Source organism: Daphnia pulicaria, chromosome 1 (genome assembly GCF_021234035.1).
Source record: "Daphnia pulicaria isolate SC F1-1A chromosome 1, SC_F0-13Bv2, whole genome shotgun sequence".
NCBI classification, from domain to species: Eukaryota; Metazoa; Arthropoda; class Branchiopoda; order Diplostraca; family Daphniidae; genus Daphnia; species Daphnia pulicaria.
Genome location: NC_060913.1, coordinates 3299231 through 3316347, shown reverse-complemented (window position 1 = coordinate 3316347; position 17117 = coordinate 3299231). Strand labels below are relative to the sequence as shown.

Genomic DNA, 17117 nt, shown 5'->3' with positions numbered 1-17117 from the left:
AGATTTCACCTGGAACGTTGCTTGCGAATTCTCCCTCATCAACAGAACACTGGTGGATTTTTTGTTTCTGCATTGAAGAAGGTGGCTCCTCTTCCATGGGAAGCACAAGAAAGAAAACCAGTTGTAGCAGCTCTTAGCAGCACTGCTATGGTAAGCACAGAAGTGGAATCGACGAAGGACAACGCTCCTCTACCCCAGCCTCACCTGCCAGAAAGAGGCAAAAGATTCGAAGGTTTAAGGAAGACCCTTATCTGTTTTTCGACGAAGACGAAGAATTGTATCAAGTAACGTTCATTGTTGTGTTGGTTTCGCATCGGCCTTCTTACATTTATTTATTTCCAGAGAATTTTACGGATCAAGTGATGCAATGGACCCTAAGTTACTGTTGACTCGCTGCAAAGAGGGAAAGACTACACTAGTCCAATGGTTCGCGATTTGACTAGAACAAATGAAGACCGATTAACGGTATGAAAGAAATATCTTAATTCTAGAGGATTTTATCTCCAAATTCATAACTTTTATAGGTATATTAGATCATCAATACAGGAATTAAAATGTTCGCGCGCAGAGAAAACAAAGGCATCGATTGTGGATATCGTATCGCCCAGGAGGTTTATTTTAAAATTCAACAACGTTAAAACTTGGCGATCATTTTCTTATTTATTACAGGGTGCGCTAGCAATGATGGAGTTCATGAAGAAGAGACGAGTAGTAATCGCAAGAGATGATATCGTCGTCTGCTGAGTCGCGCCCACTGAGGCAGCACCAAATTTAGCTCCCGACAATTTCAATGATTCTAGTAGTGTTTCTGTTTTTGAATGTATTTTTTTATGTGTTAACTGTCATTATTGACTACTTGTTTTGCTGAATACTTTGTTCTTGGCAGATCTTTGCTTGTGTCTCTCCTGTATCGTCAGTGTGATTGTGCAGTGCAATGTTTTGCCCAAGTACCCTACGGCGGTATTCGAAGCAGACCTTATTTTCTCTTCGTCTTTCCTCTCTGTGTCCGACACGACTTTCTGATAAATCATTGATGATTGTAAGATCACTGGGCATCCCGGCTGTATTTCCTTCTCGTCGTGGTCTTAGAGGAGGCAAATTGGTGAAGATTAACAGAGCTGCTAAGAAATTCCTATATTATGGCTTGGTCAATGCCAGGTCTCTCGTCAGCAACAAGTATGTCATTTCCCATCATCTAACTGTAACCGGTCTTAATGTCCTGGCTGTAACTGAAACCTGGCTTAATGAAAAAAACGGTGAAACCATACTTCGAGAGGTTTGTCCATCTGGCTACTCGGCTATTCACTGCCCGAGATCTCGTGGCCGTGGTGGTGGAGTGGCTTTGTTTTTTCGTGACTCTCTCCGTGTCGGTATTCTCTCCGTTGACTTCTGTCCAGATTCTTTTGAATACCTATACGCCTCTGTATGCGTAAATGGTGTGACATTGCGGCTAGTCGTTATCTATCGACCTCCATCTCTCAGTCCTGTCCAATTCCTGACTGACTTCGTTGACCTGCTTGAACTTCTCCTGCCTCATCCTTCAAAGTTACTGATTGTGGGTGATTTTAATATTCATGTGGACTCTGAATCTAATGCATTCGGTCAGAAGTTTCTTTCCCTCGTCGAATCGTGTGACCTATCTCAGCATGTCGGTGAATCTACTCATCACGGTGGCCACACTCTAGATCTAGTATTGTCGAGGTCAGTTGATAATCTAGTCCTTGACTGTCATGTCTCTGATTTACTCACTGACCACTCTGCCGTCCACTGGTTTGCTCGGGCTAGTCGTCCAGTTCGTCCGAAAAAAGCTGTCACATTCAGAGACCTCAAATCCTTAGATCTGGATCTATTCGTGACTGATCTGCTCAATCTCCAACTTTTCACTGCGGAGACTAACGACGTAACCACTCTTCTAGAATGGTACAACGAAGGATTAGCCGCGGTTCTCAACAAGCACGCACCTATTCAGAAAAGGATATTCACCATCCGTCCGGACAACCCATGGAATAATGCTGACATCCACTTCATGCGGAAGCAAGTGAGGTGGTTAGAACGAAGATGGAAACTTTCCGGTTTGGCGATTGATAAGAAGATCTTACTTCAGGCTCTAGCTGACCTGCGGAGTCTCATCTCTACCGCAAAAGTGAATTTTCTCAACTCCAAGATCGTCGAGCAAACTGGGAAGAAGTCGTTATTTAAGATTGTCGATTCATTCCTCCTCAAGAAGCCATCTCTTCGACTTCCGTCACATGATGACCTGCTTTCCCTTCTTGAGAACTTCGGTGACTTCTTTCTTACTAAAGTTCGTGATATCTGGTCTAGTCTCGTGTTATCTGGCTCGGACCTGGAACCTGAGCATTCTTTGACGTCTCGTACTTTCTCATCGTTCTCTCCAGTAACTACTGCTGAGGTTACATCACTCTCCTATCCACGTTACATGTTACACGTTACATCTGCTGTCCTACGAAGTCTAGTCTCCTTGATCCTATTCCCACTTATATTTTAAAGAACCTGGTCGACGTCCTTGTTGCCCCAATAACTAAGATTGTAAATCTTTCTCTGTCATCGGGTGTGTTTCCGGATACCATGAAATTAGCCCTGGTCACTCCGCTGCTGAAGAAGCCAAACATCGACCCGGAAATCCTAAGCAACTATCGACCTGTTTCTAATCTTTCCTTTCTATCGAAGCTCATTGAGCGGGTGGTTGTTAAACAACTGTATGCACACTTAGAATCTGACTCCGAGTCCCTCCTTGTCCCTGTCCAATCGGCCTACAGACCTTACCATTCCACTGAGACTGCGCTATGCGCTATTGAAAGTTTTTAATGATCTCCTTCTCTCTGTTGATGAAAACGGTACTGGTGTTGTGATGGCATTTCTTGACCAAAGCGCGGCCTTTGATCTGGTTGATCACAATATTCTTATTGGTCGCCTTGCTGTCCGTTTTGGTTTTCGTGGTCTTAGTCTTGCATGGTTTCAGTCCTACCTGTCTAGTCGCTGTCAATCAATTAGTGTGTCTGGTAATACGTCCTCTCCTGCTTATCTCCCCTTTGGTGTCCCCCAAGGCTCTGTTCTTGGACCTCTTCTCTACAATTTGTACACCAGTCCAATTCATGACATATCTACCAGGCACGGTATTGATGATCATCAGTATGCCGACGATGATCAGAAATATACTCGATTCCGGATAACACCTACTGGAGCTGAACAGCGCAAGGCATTCTCTTCCCTGTCTGCCTGCATTGAAGAGACAAAAAGGTGGGGTGCTCTTAATCGGATGAAATATAACGATATGAAGACGGAGGTTCTGTTGGTGTTTTCTAAATACGTCGGTGCAAAGCCAATTGATTTGTCCCTGGAGGTTGGCGAGAAGAAAACCAATCCTGTGTCATCTTTCCGAAGTCTTGGGGTCACAATTAACTCCCATCTATCGATGGATGGCCAGATACGCTTGATCTGCAAGAATGCTTTCTTCCACCTAAGAAGAATTTCCCAGCTGAAGAAGTTCCTCTCTAAAGCAGCCCTTGCTCAACTGATCCATGCATTTGTCATCTCTAGGCTAGACTACTGCAATTCTCTTCTTGCTGGCCTATCGAGGGTTTCATTGGATCGCCTTAAACGTGTCCAAAATGCTGCTGCTCGTCTACTTCATGGTGCCAAGAAGTTTGACTCAATCCACCCCATTCTCTTTGATCTGCATTGGCTCCCCATTGTATTTAGAATTGACTATAAGATTGCTCGTCTGGCGTGTGATAGACTTATAACTGCTAAACCCCACACAAAGACATATGGTTCTCGATCCTTTACAGTTTATGCCCCTAAGCTTTGGAATTCACTTCCATCGACTGTCCGTAATGCAACTTCCCTTGCCCAGCTTTTTTTCACGACTTAAAACACATTTTATTACTGTAGCGTTTAAAGATGAAATTGATAACCGTGCTCGTCGGGAAAAGCGCCTTTTAACATGTTTATGGAAAAGGCGCTATAGAAATTTAATACATTATTATTATTATTATTATTATGACTCTGCTACTTTTGAACGATGACATGAACACGCCACCGGAAATTCATTCGTTTAGTTCAGGTGCAGCCAAGCAGTTGCACGAACTCGGTAGGAGATCAGTTTTAAGAACACGAACGTTTTGATAAATGAAATACAAATATTTATACCTTGACAGAAAATAATGAAAGTAATTAGAATTGAGAGAAAATTACCTTATTTTTTATAATTATTTTTTTATAATTATTATTTTAAAAAATAATATTCTGTCACTGTAGGACGAAGACGATGAATGCTAGAGCGCCGGGAATTCACAGCATAGTCTCAGCGGAATTTCTGCTTCCGGCTCTTATGGAGAAATGGCTATTGCTCATGGGGTGGGGTGAAATGCAATTCATTCTTTGATTTATTTTCTAATTCAATATTTGGTTTGATTATTAGAAACGGGTAATGAAACTTGGGCTTCAGAAACCGGCGCTGGAGAGTCTGAAACTAATTGCGATCTCACCCATGTCCGACTCCTCTCAGTGTGAGCAGATCTTATCAAGTCGTTAATTTTTTTTCATCTTACCAACTGCAACTGGGTTGATCTTAGAAGAGGAAGGAGGAGCAGCTGAACCTGTCATATTAGAAGATACTGATGGTGGTGATAGACCTTTTTCTTGTCCTCGATGTGGCCGGCGTTACAAACGGAAGAACAACGCCGGTTAGTTTTCAAGAATAGTGTTTCTTTGATCAGAGGTAATTATCGTTTTTTTATTTATTTTTCAATAGTTGCTCACCTTCATTACGAGTGCCGTGTAGTTCCTTCCTTTCCTTGCCCGATCTGCTCTCACAGCGCCGCTACATTCAAAAACACATCAGACGCAAGCTTCCGGACTACATCCAAGATTTCCAATATTATACAGAACAACAAAGAGCAAGAACATCTGGCGATGACGTTGATTAAATTTGGTTTCATTTAGAGAATTCTTGTGTTCACCCCCTCATCTCAAATTCTTCCAGACACAAAATTCTTGCGCGCATTGCCGTTTTTGAGTTATCTATTAATTTTGTCACGTGTCACAAACTCAGCGCCAAGTTCTGTCACTAACTGGTCCGCCTTCAAGGAAAAGAAACAAAACGCTGTGCGGTTTGTCCAAGGGTTATCAACTCCAAAAACTTTGTTTCTGATCTCGGAAATCGCGTGTTGTATTTTTAATTATTGTACCTTTTTCTGTGCGCGACGCCGAGAGATCTGAAATTTTGTGACTGTTCCACATGAAACACGTTGAATACTTGAATTGTTACATTCGTTTTTCTTCCTCCGTCGATTTACAGGTTGTTGTTCGAGGTTGTTGGGGAAAATTTAGTATATATTGGATTTCAAAGTCGTTTTAATCCAACATTTCTTTTAACTAAATCCCTGTTTTTCTTAAACATCAAAATTGCTGAGTTAAAACACCAACTAACACGAAAGTTCTAATCAAAAAAGAATTAATCAACAGCAACATATTCAAACAAAGACTTGAAATAATAATGTCCAGAGCGAAAAACAAAGAGTGAAAAACATAGAGTTAAGTGAACGTTAATGAAAATTTGCATAACTGGCTAACTGCATCCAATTTTTATCCGCCAGTAGATGGTGTCACTAGTCGCAATGTTTTCAAAACAACAAGCCGAAGTACTGACAAATTGACAATACAATCTAGTCGAAATTAGTCAGAGACTGTATGCTTGTTTATTGTAAAGAAAAAGGGTGTTGTTAAGTTCAACCAAGTTAATGATCCGGAAACCATCGCCAGACAAGCAAGGTTTGAAATATTAACCAAATATCTGCGGAAACGATTTGACGTCATCAATGTCATTTCACTACACAGTTGAATCGACGTCTACCAGGTGGCGTTTAATCTGGCGGGACTGCCGGTTACCCGGTTCGGTTGTTACCATAAAAACCGTGAAGCGACTTCGTCTCGTGTCCTCCTCTAGGCGTCCACATTTTTCTGTAAATTTGAAAGTCTTTTATAAATAACATCGAATGAAGATTGAAAAAGTTAGAAGCACGGTCTCAAAACTCAAAGAAGTTCGGCTCACAACCACGTGAAGGGTCTCGGTTTGGATGAATCTGGAAATGCCATAAACAATGCTGCCGGCCTTGTTGGTCAAACGCGAGCCAGAGAGGTAACACAGCACACAATTCTTTTCAATGTTCTAAGAGAAATGTACACAACAACTGTTTGCTCTACATTTCACAGGCAGCTGGTTTGGTGGTGGAACGTTGATCAGGTCTAAACGTATGTCTGAAAGGGCTGAGTTGTTTGCCGGGCCACCAGGAACTGGCAAAACTGCCCTCGCCATGGCTTTTGCTCAAGTTTTAGGCAACAAGGTCAATTCTTCTTTAACGGTTTACAAATTATTAAAATTGAAAATTAACATTTCCCATACAGGTTTCTTTTGGTCGCACCTATTGGGTCCCGGATTCCTGGACCCAATAGCCAAATTGACTATTGAGTCCGGCCGCGTATTGAGTGACACATACCATTCGGACAAATAGCCTACCATACCAAGTTGGCCTAATTGTTTATTTACAAAAAATTGCAACAAGTCAAGCAACAAGTGTAGTGTAGTCAAGGAACAAAAACGACATATTTTTAAAATCAAACGAAGGTCTAACCTCTAAACACTGATTACGCCAACGTTCCAGGAAGGATTCCGCCTGGAGTTCTATGTTCTTCTTGAGGTGGAAGCTAATGACGTGGCGACAAGGGAGCATGAAGTCCATGAAGAACTTGCAACTATAGCCAGTCATGTCTTGTTTCATCTTGTACGTGGTGTGACGAGAGGTGATGCTGTACGTGTCCAGTTCCTAAAAAATAAAGTAGTTAGTACGTTTGGCGAACAACATTGTAATATTGACTTACTTCATTCATGACAAAGTCGTACGTTTTCAATTTCATTATCTGCATTTCTCCTTCAATCAGTTTCCAGGCTTATGGTGTTACGGTTTCGGAGAATTTCTCTCTTAATGGATGCTTCGCCTTCGTGTTAGTGTGCTAGCCTATTTATTACATCAATACGTTTAAAATGAATAGGAAATAAGTCATTTGTGCGGGAGAATGTTGTGGAGAATGTACTGTGCGGTGTCCCCCTAGCTTCAGGGGGACCGGGTAGCTACCGTTGACGACTGGGTTGACCTGGTGTACTCATGTCTCCTGGGTATGGCGGATACCGAACCGCAACGCCGCCGCCTTACTACACAGCATACGCAATTACCAGTTACTAGACCGCCAAGGCACCAGAGTATTACACCACACCTTATGATGCTCCCAGCTACTACACCTAAGCCCTGAAGTTTAACTCTGCCCCGAGTTACATCAACGAAGAGGTCAAGTACTACACCACGGTTTCCAAGTACTACACCACCTAGGTATTGGATTGCTAAAAGACTACGTATGCTGTCCCAGCCTACTACACCGAGGCTTCCAAGTACTACTCTGTGCCCAGCTACTACACCGAAACCCCAGCTTATTACGTCACCAAAGCATTTGAGTACTACACCTAAGCGCACAAACACTACTCTGCCCCGAGCTACGAAACTACAACTGAGGCGGTCCACTGTTACGCAGCAAATACTTACTACACAGCGACTGCTCCTTCGTACTACGTTGAGCCGAAATATTGTGACTCAAGTTTACTACACCACCACCTACGCTACTCCTAGCTACTACACCGAAGTCCCCCAGTACTACACCGAAAAGGCCGAATATTACGCAACCGCGTTTGCTGCCACAGTTTACTATACCGAAAAACCAAAGTATTACTCTGCTCCAACCAATACCAAACAGAGGCTCCGGTTTATTTCCTCACCAAGGTCCCAGAGTATTACACTACAATCAAACCAGAAAACATTTTAGTTTCCAACAAGAATTCTGTCAAGATGAAATGGGCTGATTTTGGACACAAGTAAAAATATACTATTTGTTTGAAATCGAAAATCCCGCGAATCCTGCCCTCGAATGTAATGTACGCCATCTATCACTATACAAATTAACTTCATTCATTGTCAGTAGTCGTTGTTGACTGGTTGAACTCTCCAGGAGCGGGTTGTTCATTTACATCGTTTTAAGTTTAGATTTAGAAGTGAAAACCACGAATGGAATAACACAAGCCATCATAAACTACAGTTAGATTTTTATAATAATCTTCTGATATCGAGAAAATGAGCCGTAAAGTGAATCTTGACAATGGCCCAAGTCCGATTCCCCAACGGTGTCTGCACTGTCATGATATAGGAGTTTTTGATTATACGATAACGTGAGCCGATCGGCATTCGACGTAAAGAATTTGAAGATGAATTTTCCCAAGACGGAAGACTGTGTCAAGATTGGCAGATTTTCCATTAGAATTAGAATAACATTTCTATCATAAAATTTTAAGCTGTGAAAATACTTTTATTGCAGAAAAACAACCTCTGAAAAATTTCCTTTTAAAATTCCGCTGAATTCGACACTATAATAGTATTTTATCATCTTTATGCTTTATAAAAACAACAGAAACTTGGAAAATCCTAATGAATCGAATCAGATAGAATTGGAGCAGGCAGATAGGCGAATCAACACATACAAAAAAACAACTTCGTAAAGTCATAAGTAATTGAGTTGCACCGATAATTTCGCGATCATAGCATGGGTTGTAAACTCGACCGGCAATTGCCACATCCATTGAATAAATCAAAGATGTGGAATTGGGGGCAAAAGATGGGCCCGGTTGGAGAAGGAAGTCGAAACCCAAAGGCAATTCAGAGAAAAATGAGAAATGGCAAAGAAAGGAATTGAAGGAATTGTACATCTTTTTTTATGTCACGCTATAAACCAGCACCTCCTGGCTAAACTGAATCGGAGAATGTGAAACCAATTGCAATTTACCTGTATTACAGTTTTAATCATATACTCCAGATTCCACGTCTATCGTTAAAGCGAAATGATATGCTATTATTTTACTGATTGTAATAGATTGGGTGGTTGAGTGGGATGAAGCGGAGTCAGGTAATAGTGTCATTTAGTGAACTGAGTTCGACTCTCCTGGAGGGCTTAGCTGCTTTCACACCCGGTCTACTGGGAGGTGGTGATAATAAGGACATGTGCGTTGTCTGGTCCTTCGGTTCAGCTATTGCAGGACATATAGATGACAAATGAGACAATTGCAATTGTAGTCATTTCCGAGAAGAATGTCATGGTGGAATTTTACCTGATATCTTTGTCAGCAATCCCTTTAAACAACCATGGCGCTGTAACTTATCAAACAATATGGCAAGCAGAAAATCGACCACCAAACTGCAGAAGTATATGACGTCAAAACTGTTGGGAACTAAGCTAGAAGAAGGAAGACCTTGACCGAAAATAAAATGAATGGAAATGAGAAATAAAAAGGCAAACTGTACTCTTCAAATTCGTTGTAGGGTGTCGCTTCGATGTCAGTTACTTTATGTTCTTCTTCTCCAGTGATTGTAACAATTACACCTTGAAATGCAGCACGAGAATATATATAAGGGTCCACAACAACCGGGATATATCTCGATACAAACGAAGATGGTCTACCAATTCTTGCGTCTCTGCAACTTCAATGGTTTCCCCAGCTGGAATGTCTGTTGTATTGGGAGGGACAGCCAGGATATCATTCATGATGTGAATTTCCTTTTCCATTACATCGGCCGTTAATAGAAGCTGTGACCTAATGGAATTTAAAGCCTCTCGCATGACGGATGAATTGTCAATTGAGATATTACGATAAAGTGGATTTATAAGCTTTAGCATATAGAGGTGTGGTGTCGTGTCGTAGAGACCACTTCAACTAAAACAGGAAATTCCTGGCATTGTAGAGATGTCACCATGGCCTCGTGCTAAATGCGGGCTCCAATTAGGACGACACCTATGAATTCTTTCATATTCTTGATGCGTTGATAATCTGCTTGGTTTAGGGGCGCACTTATACGCTGAAGCTCAGTCAACTTGATGGGTCCCTCTGATTGTGGAAAACTAACGTTCAAATTCCGCAAGCTGTTGACCGGTGGGTGTGTGTTTCGAAACAAGGGTAAAAAGTTCTCCTGAATCTGAAATAAAATTTTTCAGATTAAAATAAAATGATATGAACTGTCAAGTATTCAGATGAAAACATGAATCTATACCTTGGAATGAATTATGACAATTGGGCAAATTTCTCTGACCGTTTCCTCGATCTCAAAGCAGTCTTATGAGTACTCTCGATAGGTTGTGTGACGTCTGTTAAACCTAAAACGAATATTTCTTTTGTCTTTTGACGGGTATTATGTATGTTGGGTTGCCATAACCACCATCCCAGTAGAACGATACACTCCATGCACTCTTTTGTTTTTACAGGTCATAAGTTACATGATTATTCAATAAAATGAAAAAAAAATCAAACTCTTAGCTGTAGGTTTGTTGTTTAAATTAAATTAATCCAAAATAATAAGGTTATGGTTTTTGATGCATTATGAAACTAATTACGATTTGCATTTAGTATATTTGTAACTAACTCTATGGCATAAGAGAGGAGAGCCTATTGCTGACGGAATAAAAAATAAAACATGTCGTTTTCTATCAAAGAATTTTTAATTACATTATTTTGAAATTGCTCAAAGAAAAAGCGAGAATTGAACAAAAAAATAATATTAAATAATTACTTTAGTCCGATAATTGTTTCACGGTATATGATCAGATTTTTTCAATTGTTTCAATTACTATGAGGATTGTCGTCTGGGATGGAACAGGCAATGTGAAGTGAAATTAGATTGCAAGGGAAATACGGAAAAAAAGCTTTCCGGGAAAACACCTCCCTTTTTAATGGTGTCACCCGGGTCATTCCACACAGATTCGACCGATTTTTCCGCGACCAACTCAGGAATATTCTGAATATTTTACAGGGTATAGTAGATGACATTAGAAGTCATTTCCCAATTTTTAAGATTTTTTCTGATGACTGGCATCGAAATACAAGGGTTCAAATTTTCCTGTTTTTTTTTATTCCGCCTGACCGTTTTTACAACTAAATGGCATATAACTCGGCCCCGGGTTGAGATATTGTAATTTTAAAAAATGAGCTTTAAAGAGGATATTTTTATCTACTAGATGAATTAGCTGAGTTCATATTTGTTCTTATTTTAGTAACTCAAATTTACATTCTAAGATTTGAAATTAACATTAAAATTGTGGTTATATACGACCACTGTCGGAAAATTGAAAAAAAAACACGGTAAAGCTCTCGTTCTAGAGAACAAGATAAAAAATGTTCCAACTACTTACCATTCGCCGTTTCTTACTTATAATTATTTAAAGTATCGTGTTTTCGCCCATGGTAGCTAGTGTGATGCGCTGCGCGCTTGCAGCTGCCTCCCGCGAGACACACCAGAAGCGACGGGGGAAGCGGCAAGATGAAAACCTCCCACGAGACACACTGCGGATGCAGCAACAAAAAAGCCACCTCGTTTGTAGTTATCTAACCTTTTTCTAGGCCATTTGCGACTTAATAGAGTATGTAATGAAGCCATTGATGTAATGATGAGCATTCAGTCATTGGACAGTTCTGGACCACTCAAGTTGTCCTTAATTCTGCTCTGTATTGACATAGGATAGTGAAGTAAAAACGTGTGGGTTTCAACGGTTCTCTTTGTTTCCAAATAGTCACGTTGGTTCGAGTGGGACTCATTCAGTATGTGTGTGCGTGTACCACCAAAACGTAAAGCTCATGTTATCGGCGATACATATAAATGACGAGCGCCACTGCTTCATGGACAAGATTGTGTGCTCTGTATCTAACAAGACTTGTATGGTGGACCGCTGCTCGCTTTGCCCAGGAGAAGCGGCTCTGCAGGAATTTCTGATTGAGTTGACCACGGAAGAAGACGATGATATTTCGTACAAAAAATGGACCCAGACAGACGGAACTAAATTAGAAACAATAACGGAAGATAAAGAAGAATTCATCGAATCGCTGGTGAAAATGATTAGCAAACTCACCCAGCACCACTACGTCACCCGATGTAAAAGCGTCCACTTTGCCCTCTGCAAAAGTGAGATTCAGGCCGATTCTAGTGTCCTAGTCAGTGACTTCTCCGAGAACTTCACATTTGTCATACAAGATAGCGTACAAGGATACTACTGGATGATTGATCACGCAACATTATTACCTTTTATGGCTTGTATGAAAAATAAAAGGATGGTTCCGTTTTTAATGTCCCCATTTGCGTGATCAGTAATTATCTGACTCACGATACCATTGGACACCTACCTTACAAATATTAACCCTTCTCTGAAGAAAATTATTTATTGGACCGATGGAGCAGCGAGTCAGTACAAAAACAAGAAAAAATTTGCCAACTTATGTTGCCATGAAGTTGATTTCGGTTTATCTGCCGAGTGGCATTTTTTTGCGTCATGCCACGGCAAAAGCGCATGTGATGGCATAGGTGGCACTCTTAAACGTCTAGCTAGATTAGCTAGTCTTCAGCGACATTCGGCCAACCGAATTACGACACCACAAGAACTGTTCCACTGGGCCACAGAAAATGTTGATTTTAAAACATTCTATGTAAGCTCAGATGAAGTAATGACTGATCAAGATGTCATTCAACAAAGAATGGATGAAGCGATCCCAGTACGAGGAACGCGCGGGTATAATTGCTACATTCCACTGAACCTATACCAAATCAGTGCTTCCTCTCTTTCCGGATTAGAGTCAGAATTTAAGATATGTGATGTATTGCCTAATCATGATGTATTGCCTAATCATGATGCTTTCCACTTTGAATCCTGTTCTGTCAATGATTATATTGCCTGTATTTATGAAGAAAATGGATTATGGTATGTTGCCCAAATCTCTCAAATTGACCAAGTCAACCAAGAATATAAGGTTAATTTCCTTTCACCTGACGGTGAGTCAGGATTTCACAAAGGGTTTAAATTAACTAGTGATAGCGCGTCAGTAGGTTCTCAATCGGTATTATTAAAGATGTCTTCTATTAAAAAACTACTGTTAGATCGCGTATGTACAAATGTAACCAAGATGAATTTGATTTGATTTGTTTAAAATATACCCAGCGTATGGTTGATGGCCACTAAACGATTTGTTTTCATTATTTTTAATGAGTCATGGCTAACGGAATAGTTTTGATCTTGCCGCTTCCCCCGTCGCTTCTGGTGTGTAAATAAGCTTAAAAAAGTAAAAGCTTAAAGTAAAAGTAAATTAAGCTTAAAGGTTACCTATTTGTGTACGAGACGTGGCTCAAGAATGGAATCATCATACTCAACTTTCGTAAAACGGAATATAGTATTTTTTTGAAGGACGAAAAAGATTAAAGTCAACTTCCTTATCTATCACTAAATTTGATAGTTAATAACCACACTAAATCTGCTAATCGATAGCGTCACTCAAATGTGTACAGTAGCGCTCCCACTCGAATCAATTCGCGTCAAAAATCGCAATTTGAGCTGAATTGCTTTTTTTTAAACGCAATTCGAGTTGAATATAAATTGATTCAAATTGCCAGAAACTCAATTCGAATGCATTCGAGTGGAATTCGAATCGATTCAAATGAAATCAAGAAAAATAAAAAAAAAAAATTTTATTAGACAAGAAATATTACACTAAAACATCTATAATTTTAACTGTTTTAAATAATTGCAGTAGAATATCACTTGAATCGACTGGATTCAGTGATAATTCAATAATAATAGAATATTTGTCCATTTGAAAGTACCCAAACAATATCCATCTCTTCGGGTGGGAGCGCTAGTGTACAATATTAATTAGGCTTAATTAAATTACTTAATTAATTATTTATTAGGCTTAAAGTCAAGTTTAAGTTTTAAGTTAAGTAAGAAAATTTTATACTTAACTAAGTATTACTTTACTAACTACAATTTTTGCCTTTACTTAGTTAAGTACTAGGTAGCAAAAGTAGACTTAGACTTCAGTAGGGAGGAGCTTATTTCAATTTGTACAAGCCAATGAAAAACGTCATTACAAGCACATAAGGAATTCCGAATAGCAGACTAAATTAACAAGTGATTTTTGTTTACGAAAATGAAATGAAAAAAATACTCCACTAGTTGCAGTAACTTCATCTTCTGGGATAAATGGAGAATCTTTAAATAAAAATCATTTATCTCTTCATGATATTGTGTATTGTCAATCGCGCAAAAAGAGCACATACTTAAAAATCAAACCTTCCTGTTTCTAAGAGGTTGATGCACGATCGCTTTGATTTGCTGCACTCTGTCATTGCAGTAAGACAGCTTATAGGAAAACCAATTGATGCCGAAAAAGACATTCTGGTAGACCTTTTAGAAATTATGAACAACCCGCCTCAATTAAATTGAAAGAGCTATATTACAAGATTACAGGAAAATTTACAAGAAAAAAGGAATTTGGTGAAAATAGGAAAAACACCTTATTCACCGATCTAGACTGCCTCGTTTCAAGGTGAGACGTAGCATAGAGTACTTACGATGAGTAATTTTTTGTTTTTACTTTTTTCTTGCTCTGGAAAACCCTTGGATTTTCTCGGATGAAAACTTCTACGCAACATGCGTCTAGTTGAACCACAATCTAGTTTTCCAATCCCAATACGATGCTCTGCCAAGAGTTTTTTTCAATGACTTCACGGAATGGAATTCAAAGGCATATTTCGGTCTACTACAAAGATTAATAGAGTGTTCTTCAGAATATGCACAGGGGGAATGTTTCTTTTCTTATTGATGGAAGATAAAATTCCATTAATAAATTTTCTGGTTCAGTGAATTATAATTGCTGATTAGTTTTTCTGTGTCAGCTATAAGTAGTCGTCACGTATTGTAAAAAATGGGAAACCAAAAGAATGCGTTAATATTGCTGATCTATTTCGTAAAGTATGCATTAGTCAATTATAGAATATAATATTGAAAGGCGGAAGTTGTATTAAAGATAGAATTGGTAGTTTCAGTTCAGCTCCATATTTCGGAATTCTGATGATCTCATGTAAAACCTTTTTACATTGAGGCAGAGGTGGAAGAAATCCAGCCAAGATATTGGGTTACTCGGGTGTACACACCGGCGAAATTTGGCAGAGCACAACCATTTCCGAATGAGGTTATGCCAACTTGAACACCTCCAACCATCATTGGACCACCACTGTCACCCTATTTTAGACAACAAGGGTGGAAATCATAAATATTTTTAGTCCAAAATGCAAAGTTAGATATTTAAAACTTACCTGACAGGTGTCTTTACCCGGAGCAGCAGCGCAGATCATGTTATTGGTAAGTGTGCTGTATTGCAACTTGCAGGCCGTATTATCTAAAACTTGAACGTTTGCCTTGAGCAGCGTTTGAGAAATGCTACCCCCTTTTGATAAAATAAGCATTTTGATCAATATTTTGAAAACATATTTCAACACTTTAACATAGAAAAACAGGACACATACCTGAAGATGTAGTTCCCCATCCGGAAATAAGGGCCGATTGACCTGCGTAAGTGCTGGCTGGGGAGCAAGATGTTGTAGCAGCTGGAAGGGTAGCGAGCTTGACATTTGTAATAGGGGAGACTAATTTCATTAGGGCAAGATCGTTATCCTGATGGTAAAAGTAATTTGTATCTATTATTATAATTTTATTCGAGGTCGTTTAAAAAAATTCTTACGTTAGTGCTAGAGGTGTACGAAGGATGAATTACGAACTTCGATACTCCTCTACTAACTGAACCAGCGGTAGCGCCGTTCAATGCAAGTGTATTAACTCTTACGGTAAATGAGCTCACAGATGCCTGAGTTTTTCTGCCGAATATGCAATTAAGTAACAAATTTAACATTTATATGACATATTTCCTAATATCAATCCAAAAATGATTTTTTAATTTTTTTTAACCAATAATATCGATAGATCTAGACAACTGAAAGCTTAACTATTAAGAAATTTGACCTTTCATACAAAAAGCGAAGAATAACCTGTTTAATTTTTTCTGACTTCCAACTCTGTTTTATGATGTAATTTTAAGTAAGTGTATGCAATCAACAGAAAAAAATTACCCGGCTAAGCAATGAGCTGCTGTCAAAATAATGGAGGGAGCAATCAAGGTTCCACCACATAAGCTATTTCCGAGAAGTAAAGCAGCCTAGTAATAATAAATTTGTTAATTTTGTTAGGATCATCTAGGCAGAGTATTATTATACCTGGTAAGGAATTTCTCCTGCGGCAGCTGCGGTCCCACCAACGATATGATCAGTTTCATTATCATCTACTTCTCTCAAACTTTTCCAGTCAGTTTCAACTGTTAGCAAGAGGTGCAAATAATAAATTTGTAATCTTATTATAGAATGTTTTCTCAAATTTGGACAATGATTTTCCTACCGGTATTGGATTTTTTCATTTCAGGAAGAGCATTAGAAAACATGCACCCGGCTAGGCAAAATAGCCCAAGAGTCTAATTTTACAGATACATATATATTATGTTAAATCGGTATATCCAAAAAACAGAAAAAAAACACCTATAATTTCTTATCTTTTGCACTTTACAAATTATATTTCAAATATTAAAATATTTCAATATTTATCATTTATATTTGTAATTATTATAATTTCTTAGAATATCTAAGTATAAACATTTTTTTAAGTAGAAATATACATACCAAATAAGTGATACGCATCATGGAGTAAGGTGCAGGGTAACGCCAAAATGAACAATAATGACCAAATGGAGAAACAGTGGGCTTTTAAACCTGTTCATAACGCCGATACGAACTTTTTATTGTGTTGTGGGTTGTGTGGGCATAAAACATTTGGTTGTCTCCACCCACAACAGCAACAATTGGTTGGGACATCCAGTGACTACATCATTTTGACCAATCAGTGTAATACGCGTAAGCAAGCCTATATTATGTTACTGCCACAGGGAATTCGAAAACACATAATTCTAAATGCAAGCTGATTCTGAGTAAATAGATTTCACCTGTATTGGTTTCACATTGAACCTGTGTAAACCTATGTGCTGTACAAATGTTGCAACCAGGGCAGTGCCTACATTTAGGTCAGGTGTGTAAATATAGATAGATACTGAAACATAGAACTAACACGAGGTACCACATAGAACA

General features: G+C 39.2%; 2 protein-coding genes across 2 annotated transcripts; one reads left to right on the top strand and one right to left on the bottom strand.

The window, feature by feature from the left end:
• Positions 1–1033: 1033 nt before the first annotated feature.
• LOC124321105 lies at positions 1034–4533 on the top strand. The gene is made up of 5 exons (XM_046784012.1): positions 1034–2395; positions 2509–2661; positions 2732–3663; positions 4279–4382; positions 4442–4533. Exons 1-5 carry the CDS (start codon positions 1034–1036, stop codon positions 4531–4533), a joined length of 2643 nt encoding a protein of 880 aa, XP_046639968.1.
• A 10338-nt stretch (positions 4534–14871) lies between these two features.
• Positions 14872–16775, bottom strand: LOC124327246 (trypsin alpha-3-like). The gene is made up of 8 exons (XM_046786224.1): positions 16656–16775; positions 16378–16450; positions 16200–16297; positions 16056–16141; positions 15671–15803; positions 15456–15603; positions 15246–15376; positions 14872–15171 (listed from the first exon to the last, which is right to left on the bottom strand). The coding sequence occupies exons 1-8, from the start codon at positions 16674–16676 to the stop codon at positions 15022–15024; spliced, it is 840 nt and encodes a 279-aa protein (XP_046642180.1). The 5' UTR covers positions 16677–16775; the 3' UTR covers positions 14872–15021.
• Between the last annotated feature and the right edge of the window lie 342 nt (positions 16776–17117).

Bases quoted from the DNA above. Each gene is read 5' to 3' on its own strand.
- LOC124321105 (XM_046784012.1), top strand. From the start codon at position 1,034: ATGATTGTAAGATCACTGGGCATCCCGGCTGTATTTCCTTCTCGTCGT. The intron at 2,662-2,731 runs GTTTCTAATCTT...ATGCACACTTAG, and splicing joins TCCTAAGCAACTATCGACCT to AATCTGACTCCGAGTCCCTC. The intron at 4,383-4,441 runs GTGAAATGCAAT...TTTGATTATTAG, and splicing joins GCTATTGCTCATGGGGTGGG to AAACGGGTAATGAAACTTGG.
- LOC124327246 (XM_046786224.1), bottom strand. From the start codon at position 16,676: ATGATGCGTATCACTTATTTG. The intron at 15,804-16,055 runs GTAATTTTTTTC...CATATTCGGCAG, and splicing joins GCAGCTCATTGCTTAGCCGG to AAAAACTCAGGCATCTGTGA. The intron at 15,604-15,670 runs GTAAGAATTTTT...TTTTACCATCAG, and splicing joins CGTACACCTCTAGCACTAAC to GATAACGATCTTGCCCTAAT.